The sequence below is a fragment of the Diadema setosum genome, chromosome 19, assembly GCF_964275005.1.
Source record: "Diadema setosum chromosome 19, eeDiaSeto1, whole genome shotgun sequence".
NCBI lineage: Eukaryota > Metazoa > Echinodermata > Echinoidea > Diadematoida > Diadematidae > Diadema > Diadema setosum.
In genome coordinates, this window is record NC_092703.1 from 16665006 (window position 1) to 16681032 (window position 16027).

Sequence of the window (16027 nt, forward strand, 5' to 3'; positions counted from 1 at the left end):
TTCTCGAAGCATTCAGTATTACAAATCTTTTCACATGTTCATACTTTACTGTTTCTCGATGGTCATTACAAGTGATATTGATGATGATTTTAAGTACTACTTAGCGGTATAATGAACGATTTTGTTCTTTCAATTATATCGTAAGCATATAATTTCAGGGTGATGTTCATTATTTCGAACTCTCGTTAATCCAAGAATGAAATAAGGTTTGCTGATCCGAAAATGAAATGAAAAGTTTGTTATTCCGAAGGTGTCAAGACACTGATGTTTTGGAAGTTAAGTAATTAAGTTGTCATCCGATAAAGAAAAGTAAATTGTTCGTTATTCCGAAGGTTCGTTAATCCGTACACGAAATTCCAACGGTTTGCTTGTACAAACCTTCTTTTCATTCAGGATTAAGAAACCCTGTTTCATTTTCAGATGAATAAACTTTTGGAATAACGAAACTGATTTCAATTTTGAATTAAATACGAACCTTCGAAATAACGAACCTTCTTAGTAACAAAAGAAGGTTCGTATTCCGAAGCGTCATGGATCCGAAAACCCAATACCGAAGTTTTGTTGTTGTTTTTTCTGTACATGATGTCTTTTTTTTTTTCATTTTCGGATTAACGAACCTTCGGATTAACGCTGAAAATGGATTTAAAAAACGAATGTATAAAGAAAACTTGTGTGTTTCGGCTCGGACCTTCGGATCAACATGATCAACGAACATCACTCCATCAATAACCCGTCATCATAAAAGGCTGATTATGGAGACTATGGCCATTTAAATATACTGAATGTATATAGGATAAATTATGATATCATCTATTCATGCAGGCTTTTCAATGCGTTGGTTCTTCGCCTTCATAAGCTTTCTCGGTGTTACCGTGTGTTCCATGATGAGGGTCAACGTCAGTGTTGCCATGGCGATTATGGCCAAAGCCAGTCACGTGACGTCAAATTCTTCCGAAGCAATGTCACATGACAACAGTAACTCAACGATAGATGAAACTGAGGTAAATCTTTCTTTCTTTCTTGCTGCTTATTCTTCTTCTTCTTCTTATGAATATCAGTCTTCAATATTCTTATTCAAACTTTGCAAAGAATGCTTACATTCCATCCAATAAATCACAAGCATCATGTAACTTTGTAAACCCTAATCATAAACATGATTGCAATACAATAGAAGAAGAAAATTAATAAGCATAAGATAAAATCCCCCATGAAAAAAAAAGGAACGTCCATTCCCGTCACCAGAGACGCTTTATGATTATCAACACAGAGTAGGAGACTGAATAATTGTCTTGCCAAGGCCCTTTGTGCCAAGGCTGCTACTATAATGTTCAAATAAATGTACATCTTAAATAACGATTTAGAATTACACTTCTTTGGAAGTATACTCTCATAGACTTATAGCAATGAATAAAACACCAGATGATGTCATCTAGTCTGAGGAAATCGGATATTTCTGTGACTGCCTTGTAATCTCATTGCCATTTTATTTTTCGTTTAGCGCACTGGAAGCTTGTGATCCGCAAGGAAGAAAGAATGAGGAGGAAAGGAATGCTTATAAAACAGACAGTTATATACAGACCCGTTTTTGTGTGTGTGCATTTTCTTAAATTCTGTTCAACATCTCTATATTTCAATAGTTTGACTGGAGTTCAAAAACCCAGGAACTCCTAATCGCCGCCTTCTGGATAGGGTACACATTGATGCAAATCCCTTCAGGTTACCTGGCTGACAGAATCGGCGGAAAGTGGTTAATGAGCTGTGGAGTCTCCGTCTCCGCCATTTTCAACATCTTGGGTCCCATTGCGGCACGAAATGGGGTCGCCATTTTCTTCTTTACGCGATGCTGTTCCGGACTCGGGGAGGTAATCCTTGATAAGGTCTAAATGCCACACAATCTGACAATGGATGGTCAGACTGACCGCAATATTATAAGCGATATAATGGCACGTCCGCCGCTTAGACCGTTATGACTTCCGATACGTCACTATGATAACTTTTAGAATGGAGATCTATAGAATAAAGATTTTGAAGAACTAACAAAGAACTAAAACGTTAAGAATCCTCAAACACCATACCGAAGATAACAGAGTCTAGCGTTCTGTAAGCTATCAAAAAGGGTGTACCAATGCCATTTCCTCCATTAAATCCAATGAAATCACCATTGTGATTTTTTTTTTTGTATGGTGTCGATAAGATGTGACTGCTTTGTCTTCAGACAATAAAGAGGTTATTTTCACATTATCAATGACTGTATATTAAAGGGATGGCATAGTTCTGGTTGAGGTGAGGCTTCAGGTCTCTAACTTTTTGTGAGATTTTTACATCTTGAAAATATTTAAGAGCATACAATTCTAGAGGAATTCAAAGTTTATTCGTAGTGGCTAAGATATCCAAAACCAAAGAGATCGCAATAAAAGGTTGGACCCATCTTTTATTAGGATCACTTTGTTTTACTTGTTTATCTTTGTATTTCAGCCATTTCAAACCAGCTTTCATCAAATAAACTCTGAATTCCTCTTAGAATTGCATGCTCTTTAATATTTCATAAGTGGTTTTTATTACCTCACGGAAAGTCAAAATTTTATTCCCCCATCTCAACCAAAACTATATACATCCCTTTAATATTTTGTGTTTTGCTGTGTACAGTGACTGTACATCGTAGGCTTATGAAGACGTTCGATAGTCAACAAAAATATACATGTATGATATTTTCGTGCTCAAACCAATTGCGGAGGTTTGCTGTTATAGAGCTTTGTCTTATTTGCGTCTGAGAGGCTGCTGATAACACAACTGTTTCGTGAAACGTGTGACATTGTAAAATTCCCTTGTTCATGTCTGAATTTTATAAAACTCCTGCCGTTCAGTATGAATTTGATATTCATGAATGTGTAAGTCAACTCGAATTTAAGCGGATAATCTGAGGCTTTTGGTTGACGAGTCAAAAAATAACTTATAACATCGGGAATACTGTGACTACCCTCGACTGGTCGTAAGTAATACTGCAAATAATATGGGTTTTGATAGCCTGACTGCATTCCAAAGAACAAAACTTGCAGAGGCGATCACCTGATAAATTGACATTGCTTGTGTTGATTGAATGACTTATTTTCGTGGGATGAAGAAATTTGACCTTCAACATTTCACTTTTTTCAACCCAGAAGAGCCTTGCAAAATTATGAGAAAAAAATCTTCTATTTAGAGCCTTATGTAATAACCCCCAATGAGAGGTGTTTTTGTTTTGTCTTTTCACGGAACAGTCTCAGCTTCAATGACATAATCAAACTATTTGTTTTCATTAAACAGGGTGTTCTCATCCCATGCGTTGCTACCATGGTGAATAAATGGTCTCCGGCCCAGGAGCGGACAAGGTTGATGTCTTTTGTCACTGCAGGTCCATCAACTCACCTTGGCATTTCGTGCATGGTTTTATTTTCCTATCACTAATTTCCTTATTTTATACGCATTCACCATTAAAGAATTAATTTTAGACTAGTGCTAAAAATGTTTAATTTCATAATTATCAAAGTTATATTGATACAGGTAATGACGGTATATAGCCCGTCGTTGATACTTATAGTAGTCATGAAAATCACGAAAAACATGGACGATTTTACTACTTAAGAAACAATCATCTATTAGTATGATATAGCCATCATCATTTCCTTTCTTTATTGTTTCAGCGCTTGCATTTGGAACGGCAGCGGGTCAATCATTATCTGGAGTGATCTGCAGATATCTAGGTTGGCCCATCTCATTTTATATCCATGGTATGTTTACAAAACCACCGATCTGGGGTATGTATCACAAATGTGTCTTACACTTCACTAAAGATATATATTCATCAGCTTGACTTGTTGCCAAGGAGTGATATGTATATATGTATATGTATATATTCTCAAAGACATTGGTCCTATCTTCTCATTTTGACGATACATCATGTTTATGAACTTGTTTAACGCCACCATCAACACGAAACTATTATCTCTTCAGCTTCGTTCTCAACCCCCCCCCCGTTCATTTATTTTTCCTTGTATCTTTTTGTTTTTTTACTATTAAGATAATAATATAAGAGAACATCAAGTCAAAACTGTGATGTTCTTACATACAATTGAATATTTGCACGCAATTCTTATGTCTGCTGATAAAATAATGATCTGCGAAACGTAAAACAAGGAGAACCCAATGAAAAACATTGCATCCCTTACCACTTGGAACAACAACTTACGTTACACAAGAAACAAAAACAATAACACGTGTTCTCACAATTATTTTCTGTAAAATATTGTAGTAGGCCCTATAGGTGTTCTAGAGGCACCTTCAAAGTCCTAATCTGTTTCAACCTTCAGCAAATGAATTGCCAAAGTAAAAGTATAGAGACAAATAAGTACGATGTCTACACAGCTGTAAACATGTAACTTTGTCTGGTCATCTTAATTCATTATACTACGAAATGAAGAGCTTAAACGTATGATACAGTTACGGTTGAGATGGGCCTTAAGGTTTCCAATGAGTTTATGATAATTCTTGAGATAATGAGAAACCTCTTGTGAAATATGAAAGAACATGTAATTTTAAGAGGAATTCAATTTTTTTTTTAATAAAAATTGGTTTTGAAATGGCAGAGATGTCCAAAACAAAGCAATCTTAACAAAAGGTGGGACCCACCTTTTATTGAGACCGCTTTACTTTGTTTTTGGGACTCTCGGCCATTTTAAGACTGATTTTCATCAAATGAACTTTGAATTCATCATAGAAATGTATGCTCTTTAACATTTTGTAAAGTGGTTACACTAAGTATCTTGCAAAAAGTTAAAGGCTGAATCCTCTCCTCAGCCGATACCATATAGCATCCCTTTAAATCCCAGTGATATCAGACAGCACCGCGGACAGGACGGGTCACGGTCAGTAAGTTTACTAGGATTAGGGAAATGCGACGAACACAAACCAACACTGAACGAGAGGTTCTACAGGAGGCAGTCCACTCTAAGGAATGATTACAAACCAAACGAAAGTGAGTTTTCTAGTAGTACTAGTAACCATTTAGACTAGATAATATGTTGATAGGTTTAAGGAATTTAAACCCAGACCGTTTCGATTCAATGGCAGTGAAGTTTGGGTTGAAATTAATAATCTTTTTTTTTTTCTGTATTGGCAATGTCATTTGCCCAAAAGGCAGCTACTGTGTTACACCAAAGTAGCGATTCAATAGAATTTGCACTGTTCTCTTCTTCTCTCTGTCAGGTGCTATTGGTCTTGCATGGGTAGCGTCCTGGGTTGTTCTAGTTTATGAGGAACCCAGCTTACATCCTTGCATATCTGACAAAGAAAAGGATTATATTGAGAAGCACAGATCCTACGCATTGGGTGTATCGGTAAGAAAACGTACACTGATTATTTTTTCTTTTCCCCACATTATTATGGCAAGCTGCTTTCAGGGACACTATCGGAAATAACAATATTCAGTAGCCACGCAGGTTGTTTTTTATTCCTTAAAATAAACCCCTGTAAGGTCATCGAGTTGTCTGACCTGTTTACAAATGTCGATTGTTGTCTGCTAAAGGGTCGGTGATCTGAGAATTTTTCACCCAATGCTTTGTGCAAACTGCTATTGCCAGTTACCCTGTACATAGATAGGATCACTGTTCGCTATCATTCATTCTTTAACTCAATGGTATAGCCATGGAGATGGTCTAGCGAATATTGGGTCTGATGGGTCCTATTTTGTGTAGATGCAGTACTCAGTGTGGTGCATGACACTACTTTGCAAAGGGGGAAAAGAAATTCAAATGATACATCACAGATTAGGTTTGAATGTGGTTATTCTTTCATGCTCTGTTCTCCGATGATAGTCGTGCAATTATAAAGTCCGCCGCACACTACCATAATAACGACCAGACCGATCGCACGACTCTATAAAGGGTATACACGACCAGTCGCACGACTCGACACCGCACACTTTACGATCAGACTAACACAACTAAGCATACGACCGTTTTGGCTTCAGTACTCATGGGATATCAAAGTGTATCAAGAAGCGAACGCAGTGCGCACTATACGTGCGCTTCCATTTTATTGTAGGTCTCTTGCAATTGGCTGAAAGTCAACGACCTCACTAGCAAATTCAACATGTAAAATCTCTACGACTAGCACAATAAAGACCCAGTTCCACGACTGGAAACTGGCAAGGCTGGTGACGTCACACTTCCAGTTGTAAGGTCGTACGACCGGTCCGATCACATAGTGCAACGGGCTTTACATCAAAAGGACATCATGACAAGCGACGCGATCTGAGTTGACAGGAGATGGTGTACGATGTGATGTCAGAGATTGGGAAGAAGCAACAAATGACAGGGATGGTACAGTTTCGGTTGAGATAGAGCTTCAGGTTTCCAACTTCTTTTGATGCTTTATATATATATATATATATATATATATATATATATATATATATATGAGAAACCCGTTATGAAATAATTATGAAAGAGCATAATAGCCTAACAAAGTTCAAAGTTCAAAGTTCAAATTTATTTATTTCATATTTCCATTTCTCAATGATGAGATTACAAAATTATTGACAACAAAACAAGAATACAATATATATATACAATCAGGTCTTTTGATTGTAGAAGAAGAAGAAGAAGAAAAGAAAATATACTTGACACAAATGTACATGGTCATATCGTGTGAAAAATGTCACTAGTAAGTATAGGAAATATGATGGGGCCTACATAAAAGCTTTAAAGCTTGTAAAACTGTAGGTTCCCGAGTTCATAGGCATATAATTTTACACGGAGAACGGATATGTTTGTCTTGACCAACTAAAATTACACCAGTACAAAAAATCGATGAGTAATAAACTAATGAACCACATAGATATCGCTCAAACCAGACTGCATACAAATCTCGCAGTGTTTGAAAAACAAAAATGCCATATTATTTAAAGATGTATCGGTACCATGAAATAACTTGAATAACTTGGTGCTGCGGACAAGGACCAAAGACTGGGAGCATAAAAAGGATGCTAAAAGCTTGGTAGTGTGTATCCACTAAGTAATAACTGTTTTAATTTGCGTTTGAAGGTGAATAAAGATAAGGAAGAAGTGATATCTGGAGGGAGATCATTCCAATATCTGCATGGGTCCAGTAAATATAATTGTTTTCTTTGCAAAAATAGTGCGAGTACGGGGATGGTGATAAACAACAATGCTTAGAGGAATTAAAAGTTTATTTGATGAAAATTTGTGTTGAAATGGCTAAGATATCCAAAACAAAACGATCCGAGTAAATGGTGGGACCCATCTTTTATTGGGATCGCTTTGTTTTACTTTGTTTTTGGATATCTCAGCCATTTCAAGACCGATTTTCACGAAGTATACGTTGAATTCTTCTTAGAATTGTATGCCCTTTGAACATTATTTTCATAAAGTGGTTTCTAAGTATCTCGCAAAAATTTAGATGCTGAATCCTTCCGTCAACCAATACTATACCATCCCTTTACATATACTATCATGAAAACGCGCAAGTTTACAGTCCCCCACCCCCCCCCCCCCCACAATAAAGTGACCGACATAGGAGTCTACGTAAATGTCATTTTCATCCAGTCCGTAGTCGGATAGGGTGTAATAAACCGTTGCGTTGGGATATGTCTTTCATTACACTAATTGTCGTGTGGTGATGCTTTACATGCCCAGATAACTTTTGACCTTTTCATAGTGAAACCTGGACAGAGGCATTCATCAAATTTGAACACAGTCATATAAATTCAATGTCATATCATCACCAATCTCCCACTGTGGATAGAGTCGCGTTCGCCCTCCAATCGTCTCGATGTTGACGTCACTTCCGGCCGTAGCCCTGTTCGTCTGCATGTTTACAGCCGCAGGTGTGGTCTATCTGTTACTCTTGACCAATCTGCCTCTCTACATGAAACACGTCATCGGTTTCGATATCATGGCTGTAAGTATACCCAAAACTTCTCAAAACTTCTCTAAGACTTCTCAAAACAGTTTTTGTCGACACGACGATATACATATACATATTGTCTCGCAAAGTCAACTTCCCAAAAAGTGTATGTTGGCGTAACGACTTTCATTATCTCGCCAATATTACCAAAAATTGTATGGACATGACGACATCACTTCTTTGGAAGTCGACTTGGCGAGATGAGGTATGTCACCATGTCAACGTACGCTTTTTTGGGGACACGCTGTATCAACTTGGCCTCATTTAAAGGTATAATGTCGTCATGTCGACATACACTTTTGGGGAAGTTAGATAAACTATTTCTTCTGCAAAAGATGGCGCTCAGAATCGTTTTTAACCTTCATATCCGAGCACATACTGACAAGCTTTTCCTTGAGCACAAAATTCTGAAAATAAATGAGTTGTATTTGTTACAACTTGGTCAATTTATGTTTAATTACAACTGCAATCATCTACCCAAAATATTTCATTCTTTATTTCACCGTAACAGCCACGTACATAATTATCCCACTAGACAATCTAAAGAATTTCATCTTCCCTTAGTTAGAACTGTACACACTCAAAATACATTTGTTTATACCGGACCCAGATTTTGGAATAGCTTAGATAATGATCTAAAAGAATCTGTGAAGTTAATTACATTTAAGTATAAACTCAAAAAATATTTGTTTTCTAAATATACCAGTTAATTCTGTTTAATGGAAAAACCCGTCATGTTTCACTTTTCCTTGAGATTTTGTAGTGTGTCCACAGACCTTTTCCATCCCTCTCCTTTTCCTTCTCTATTCTTCCCTGCTACTTTTTCCTCGTTCTTCGTTGTCCAGTATCTGTCTGAGTGCATTTCCTCAAATTTTGTTATTTCTGTGTATTGTGTTATTGTTGTTGTCGTCGTTATGTTTTTTGTGGCCGATTGCATATCTTTTTCCATTCAATTTTCCTGGCACACCTGGCCCCATAGTGTCTGTGCCACAAATGTGATATGTTATATAGTTTATACGATTGCATCCTAAAATCCTAGTAAGTATTGTTTATAGTATCAACATCATTATATCAATTAGTAAAATATACAATAGTATATAGAAGAATTGAAATGAATATGTCTATTTGGTATAACAAATTGGTGCTGTTGTTGTTTTGTTCCAGTGTTCCACGTTTTACAAGCGTGGCTTTTTTAGTGGAACACTGTTTTCCATCATTGTGATTATTTACTATTTTTGTTGCCATGACAAAGTGCATTGTTTCTTTTTACGACACCATTCGTGTATAATATACTTTATATTGTATTGAAAAAAAAATCCTTTATCGGACGAGTGTAAGAGTAATGAAAAAAAAATTGTATCACTTTGGATTATGTCAACTTTTTCTTTTCTTTCTTTGTGATGATGGAAATAAATAAACTATTGAATTGAATTGAATTGAATTGAATTGAATTGAAGTCGTCTTGGCGAGATAATTCTAAGTCAACATGTTGACATACGTGTACACTTCTCATTTAGTCGACTTGGCAAGATAATGCATGTCGCCATGGCGACATAGCTTATTAAAGCTGATAAGTAGACATGGTGAGGTACATAATACTTGACATGTCGACATGATAAGAATATTAAGTACGGCTTGACAGGATGAATTATGTCGCTATGTCGTCAACTCGAATAGCACTCAGAAGCGTCCGTACTATAAGTTATGTCTCAAACAGAATCGATTTTGGAGATATTCAGACATCAAGGCAAACTATATATTTTGTCTTTGTAGGTGGGTCTTCTGTCGTCACTCCCATACATTTGCCATTGGCTGATGTTGCAGGTTTCATCCCATGTAAGCGACTCTCTAATTGGACGGAATCTTCTGAGTAGAACTATGACCCGGAAGCTGATGGCGGATCTCGGTATTGTCATGTTATAGGCCGTTTGATACTTACAAATAATGCGCATTTCGCTCAAAACCCGAGTCTTCCATTTGCAATGAATTTGTATTTGATTTTCTTGTCGTTGTTTCCTTTGTTTCTACTTTTATAGATTATTACATTCTTTAACGCTATATTGAATAAACATGATAGAATATCATAGTTATGTAATATTTATCATATGTATACGGTGAATGTTCATTTCTATTTTCCCCATTTTTTGAAAATCTCTAGATGTATATTTATTATGACACGAATGAAATTTGTAAAAGTTTGATAAAGAAATGAATCATAATCTAGACGCACACAACAAATAAAGATTTCTTAACACATATGTGTCTTGTTACTCGTTATTAGTCTGACCTTAGTATTTGTTATCTTGGGCAACTATACTATGATGCTATTCGGAATACATGGGTTGTAATCCCCCCCCCCCCCCCCCCGAAAAAAAAGAACTACCATATATTGCCTGTCTTCTCGCCTTTGGTACGTTCAAACCAAATCTGGTCTTGAGATAGACTGATACGTAACATCAGCCTAGTTATGGTCATTCTCCAAGGTAAAAAGGTCGACTTGCCTATTGTGCGTTGCATTACGTTGAAAACGCAAAATGTAGATGATTTCGATGCTGACGCCGTTTTACCTATCGATTGTTCCTCGCCAATATCACAGGTGCAATCATCACTGCCGGAGGGTTGATTCTCGTTTGTACCCAGGTGTCGACTGCACCTTCCATCACCGTGCTACTGATGACCATAGCAGCTGGTGGCATTGGCATCTCCTTCTCCACGGCGTTCGTCAACGCCATCGACCTCGCCCCGATTTTCTCGGGCACCCTGACGGGGATCGCAAACTTCATCGCGGTATCGTCCGGTTTTATGGCTCCACTCGTGGTCGGGGCGTTGACGCAGGACCAGGTATACAGCTGCAAAGAGTAGATGGAAAATTTCATGAAGTCGTTTGCTGACCAAATTTGATTGCATAAAGATACTATCAGACCTTAATCATTTATGCATATAACCTTTTATGCATTTATCCAATGTATGTCATAATCGTACATCACGACAACGTATACACCTAGAGAGATAGATTAAGTTTGAATTCAATTCTTTTCATTGACATTTATTTCAATTTTTCGACAGAACATCACATACTCTTCAGTCTTTGGTTTCTTTGGTTTCTTTGGTTAAAAGCAGAGAAGGAAAGGCGCCGCGTATAGTTTTTTGTAGGAAAGATGATTTTGTCTCATTAAAGACACTCCTCCCCCCCCCCAAAAAAAAAAGTGTTTTTAGTGACATCGTGGTATGACAATGGGGTATGGGCCTGTTTTTGCAACCACTGCGAGCTGTAAAGTGAGTTGTCAAAATGCCCTTTAAAGGTATGAAATGTGCCCTTTCGTTGTATAAAGACTGTACACTTTGTTAACTATATTACTATATGGGCGCTACCCATGATGTATCCGTCAGCCCCCCCCCCCCCCCCATTACACACACGCACACACACGAACACGCGCATACACACAAAGTGAATAGTACATGAACATCTGAACATCGAGCTCAGACGATACAACAGACAACAAGTACAGTGTCATATTAAAAAAAAAACACACACACACGAAGAGCATATTGACGTCAGAATGTGGACACGTTTTAGTGTTTAATTTTTGATTTGTTTTCACTCCCTTTTTTTTTGGGGGGGGGGGGGGGCGGGGACAAGTATCACTGTTATTGATTGATTAGTATGAATTTCGTTAATTAGATTACTAGTAATCGTGTATTTTCTTTTTAAGCTCGGATAGAGTGTGCACTTTGAAATATTTTTCATCACGCAGAACGACTCCCGAGGCTGGCACATTGTATTCTATGGCATCGCGGCGGTAGACCTCTTTGGCGCTCTATTCTTCCACGCCTTTGGGTCTGGGGACGTACAAGAGTGGGCAGTCGTGGCGGAGGAGGAGAAAAATGCTAATGACGTCACGCGAAGTGACCATGAATGTAAAGACGGAGAGGGATACATCGCGCTATCCACGTGAAGCTTTTCACTCGAGGATGGTATATCTTAGCTCCATCGAGTCAGTGTGCTTTAATCATTATGCCTTCAACTATCTCAAAAGACGCAATAAGAGTGTGTTAACCGCTGTACATGGGCGCGTATACGCACGCACGCACACACACACACACACACACACACACACACACACACACACACACACACACACACAGACACCAGTGGCGGTTCTACTTTAATTTTCGTTAAAACAGAAGAAATAAGAAGAAAAAATGGGGCACATGCGCCGCTTTATTTTGTAACGGCGCCCTCCCTTTACGGAATTCCTGTATCCGTCCCTGTGCGCGCGCGCGCACACACACACACACACACACACACACACACACACACACAAACATTTTTCTGCAAAAGAAAAGGAAAACTATATTGATATCAAAGAGAGCGTCAAGGACATTCTCCCATCCCACTCCACCCCAACTGGAGCTAGGAGTTGCACCTGGACCCTACCAGAAGCAGTACAAAGTACTCTTCCTGCTGACTGTGCGCAGGTGGCATCAACAACCACCACATTCAAGAAGGTTGTGCTTACTGTACAACCGTTGAGATTTGGTAGGTTGTTTGAAATACTAGGAAGAATTGTTCAGGTATAAACCTCTAATGGTGTCATTATTAGTATCATTTTGATAACTGCTAAGCACTGCAACAACTATTATTGCTTCTTCTGCTATACTTGTGATAATAATACTACTTCTATACTGCTATTTCCCCATATATTATACTCCAACTAAATGTATATTTTCATATCATGTTTTTATACCGAGGCTACAATATCATAAAGAAAATTATATTTTGTATAATGCTTCATCAAGGTGGACATATATTACTATAAAAAAGGACTCTTAGATTTTTCTCTCTCGCTGTTGTATCATTCAGGTTAGACTTCTTTTTTTTCCCACAGCTGGGCTAGTAGGAACCCTGGTAATTAGACCCTGATGCTGCGATGCACAAGTAGATAGTTATTAATTTTATAAATGTATGAGTTATACATGATTTTTACAAGAGACAATTTCACTCTTCGTTCAGACTGACTATGCTTATTGGAGTCGTTACAGAGAATGGAAGAATGGGGGAAGTAGGAAATCCACAGTGCTCATGTCTATGAGTAGAGAATATCTATTGTCTCACCTGCTGTGTAACTGAAATTGTAATCTACTGAAATTTATTAGTCTTTCTTTCCGTGCAGAACCAATAAGTTCCTTCATTTCAATAAAGGTAACTCTCAAGTTATGATATACAATGAAATAGTTCACGATGTTACTTTCATAATGACAAGAGAATAATTTCTTCCATAAAGTTTCACATTAATTTTTTAGGTTAAATTAGCCAAGCTGAAGCTGTGCTTTTTGGAGACTGCTAAAGTCGGCTTGCTGCGTCCTGCATAGTCTTATGAATACAATGGTTTACATGACCTTTCATTCATTCATTCATTTATTCATTCATTCATTCATTCATTCATTCATTCATTCATTTTATTTCCACACGGTCACTTGTTTCAGCTGTTCTTCAACAAATCCGTGCATGTTCATAAAAAACAGTTACATCACGTAATACAAAAACATAATAATACACAAAAATCATACTGAAGAAGAAGAAGAAGAGGAGGAGGAAGAAGGAAAAACACCTGCGTTTACAGGCTACACATCATATTCTCTATCCCCCACCCCCCCCCCCCCCCCCCCGACACAAATAACTCTACGCAAAGTCTATACATGTTTGGACTTTTACATAAGAATAAACAAACAAATATACACAAAACACATGACTCCATCACTGAAAACAGTCTCGTTAATCAAAAACTATATATTCAATTTGAATCTAGTGAAGGACATTTCTTTCAGATTCCTAGGCAATCGATTCCATTCTTTAATTCCTCGAAATGAAAAACTTAAATTGTGACTTAAAACTTGTAATTTGACTTAAATTGTGCCATGGTCAAGCAGCTTCCGAAGACGAGTTAAGTGTGCAATTGTTTCACAATGTAACGGTTATGATACTATACAAATTGTGTGTGTAAGATAATAGTAACCTTAAACACCAGTTGACCGTCGACCGACCGCATACTATAGTACATGGAAATCATGTATAATGATCGCGTTGATTATGTATAGTGGACTAGTCTAGGCGATAGTGTGTTGCAATAAATGATTTTCACTTTGTTGGCAGATAGAGATGTCTATTAAAATACAGAATTCCATGGAATCATTGATTTGTGTTTTGACATATATTACGTTCTTTCTGTTGAGAGATCGAGAGGAAGCGGAAATCTTCCATTGCAACATTTAGCAACAAGGAAGTAGTGTTATAAAAGAGAGAATTAATAATAGAGAAGGCAGGGAGTGGGCGGGAAAAGAACACTGAGGAATTAGACAGTAGACTGTATTATCATGTCATGTCTTTCATCAACTGTTTGTTGCAGTGGTGGATCCAGGGTGGGGGAGGGTGCACCGGGCGCTTTCTTTTTTATTCATTTATTTTTAATACCAAATTAGTTCCCCCTTCCCTCCCCGCCCCCGCTCTCTCCACTATTTCGGGTTCGGTCGCTGCGCTCCCTCGCTTTGCGCCCCCTCGCTTTGCGCCCCCCCCCCCCCTCCCCCCACCACCACCCTTAACGGAATTCCTGGATCCGCCCCTGCTTTGATACATGTATGTAATTATGTATGAAATACGTATGCGTACATGATGTATCGAAGGATAGATGAAGTAAAGTTGTTCAAAATGCTGTTTTCTGCTTAGAGGCTTCGAGTGAGTTTGAAGAGCAATAGTATTTATGTGTGTGTTATGTGTGTTTATATATTACGGCTAATACTATGTATATCAAACATAAAACAGAAACCAAGTTCATGCTGTCATTGCCAACAGTTTATTTCGGCACACAAATTTTCGAGCGATTCGCTGTTCTCTCAGAATCAAGAACACTTGAGAAAGGGCAAATCGCTCGAAACTTTAGGTGCAAAAAAAAAAAAAAACTGTTGGTGATGACAGCGTGAACTTATTCTTATTGCACCAACATGTACCACGTGGACTACTTACTAAATACCATATATATATATATATATATATATATATATATATATATATATATATATATAAATATATATATGAAAATAATGGAGGAAAATAAACAAATCTTCAGTCAAATCCAGATTCAAATGACATTAGAGAAGAACCAATATTTACCCCCCAAAAAAGAAGTTAATACTGTTGTAGAAATTTGAATTGTTAATTCAAATTAGGAACTTTGAAAGTAATTTTGGGTTCCTGAATTTGTCTCATGAATTCGTAAATTCCCGAATTAGAAGACTTAAACAAAGAAAGTATGTCCGTTTAATCGCCTTTGTGGCTGTACTCCCTACGTCAGTTGAAGTTGGAATTGATAGAAAATTCTTATATTTCCCCTTTAGTTTCCCGCTTTGTGTTGTTTGAGACTCTAAAGAGATAAAGGGAACGAAAACTTACTTTTACTGTTTCATTTACGTCTCTTATTGTATTAATAATTTGGTCTTTCGTCATTATTGTTATTGAAGGGCATTTGCATATAAATGACAACATGTCAATTTTTGCATTTGTTCTTGTGTCTTAGAGGACAAAACGAATGTGTTCATTCATGCATAAAATTTCCCTGTATATTGACCTATCAAATACCAACTGACATTAAATACATTCCTCTATCGTGACATTCTATGATATTTGTCTGTCTGTCTGTCTGTCTGTGCGTGTGTGTGTGTGTGTGTGCGTGTGTAAATTTACACGGGCATTTTGTTAGTATACGGAAAGAGATTAGTGGATGCGGGGAAATGGATGGAGATTGGATGGATGGGGAGTATTTTAACAATTGGAATAGGCCGACTTGTTCGAAAGATAAGATTGATGTTCTTTTAAACAAGGTTTTTATGAAAAAGAAATTTATAGAATTCGTTTTATAGGGTGTACTGGACAAACATCCGTCAATTCGAGTCAATATTTCTTGAATCTGCGTATGAATAGCACAAAATTTTAAACATTTAATCATTGATATCAAGCTAATGTATCTATCTCTTGTATATAATCATGTATATTACTGTGCTATCCTAGCGA

At 37.4% G+C, this 16027-nt stretch overlaps 1 protein-coding gene across 1 annotated transcript; it reads left to right on the forward strand.

Moving 5' to 3' along the window:
- Positions 1–830: 830 nt before the first annotated feature.
- On the forward strand, positions 831–12015 carry LOC140242308 (sialin-like). The gene is made up of 10 exons (XM_072322050.1): positions 831–1001; positions 1638–1862; positions 3304–3391; positions 3681–3767; positions 5242–5372; positions 7801–7956; positions 9736–9878; positions 10405–10445; positions 10559–10803; positions 11718–12015. Exons 1-10 carry the CDS (start codon positions 831–833, stop codon positions 11916–11918), a joined length of 1488 nt encoding a protein of 495 aa, XP_072178151.1. The 3' UTR covers positions 11919–12015.
- Positions 12016–16027: the final 4012 nt, after the last annotated feature.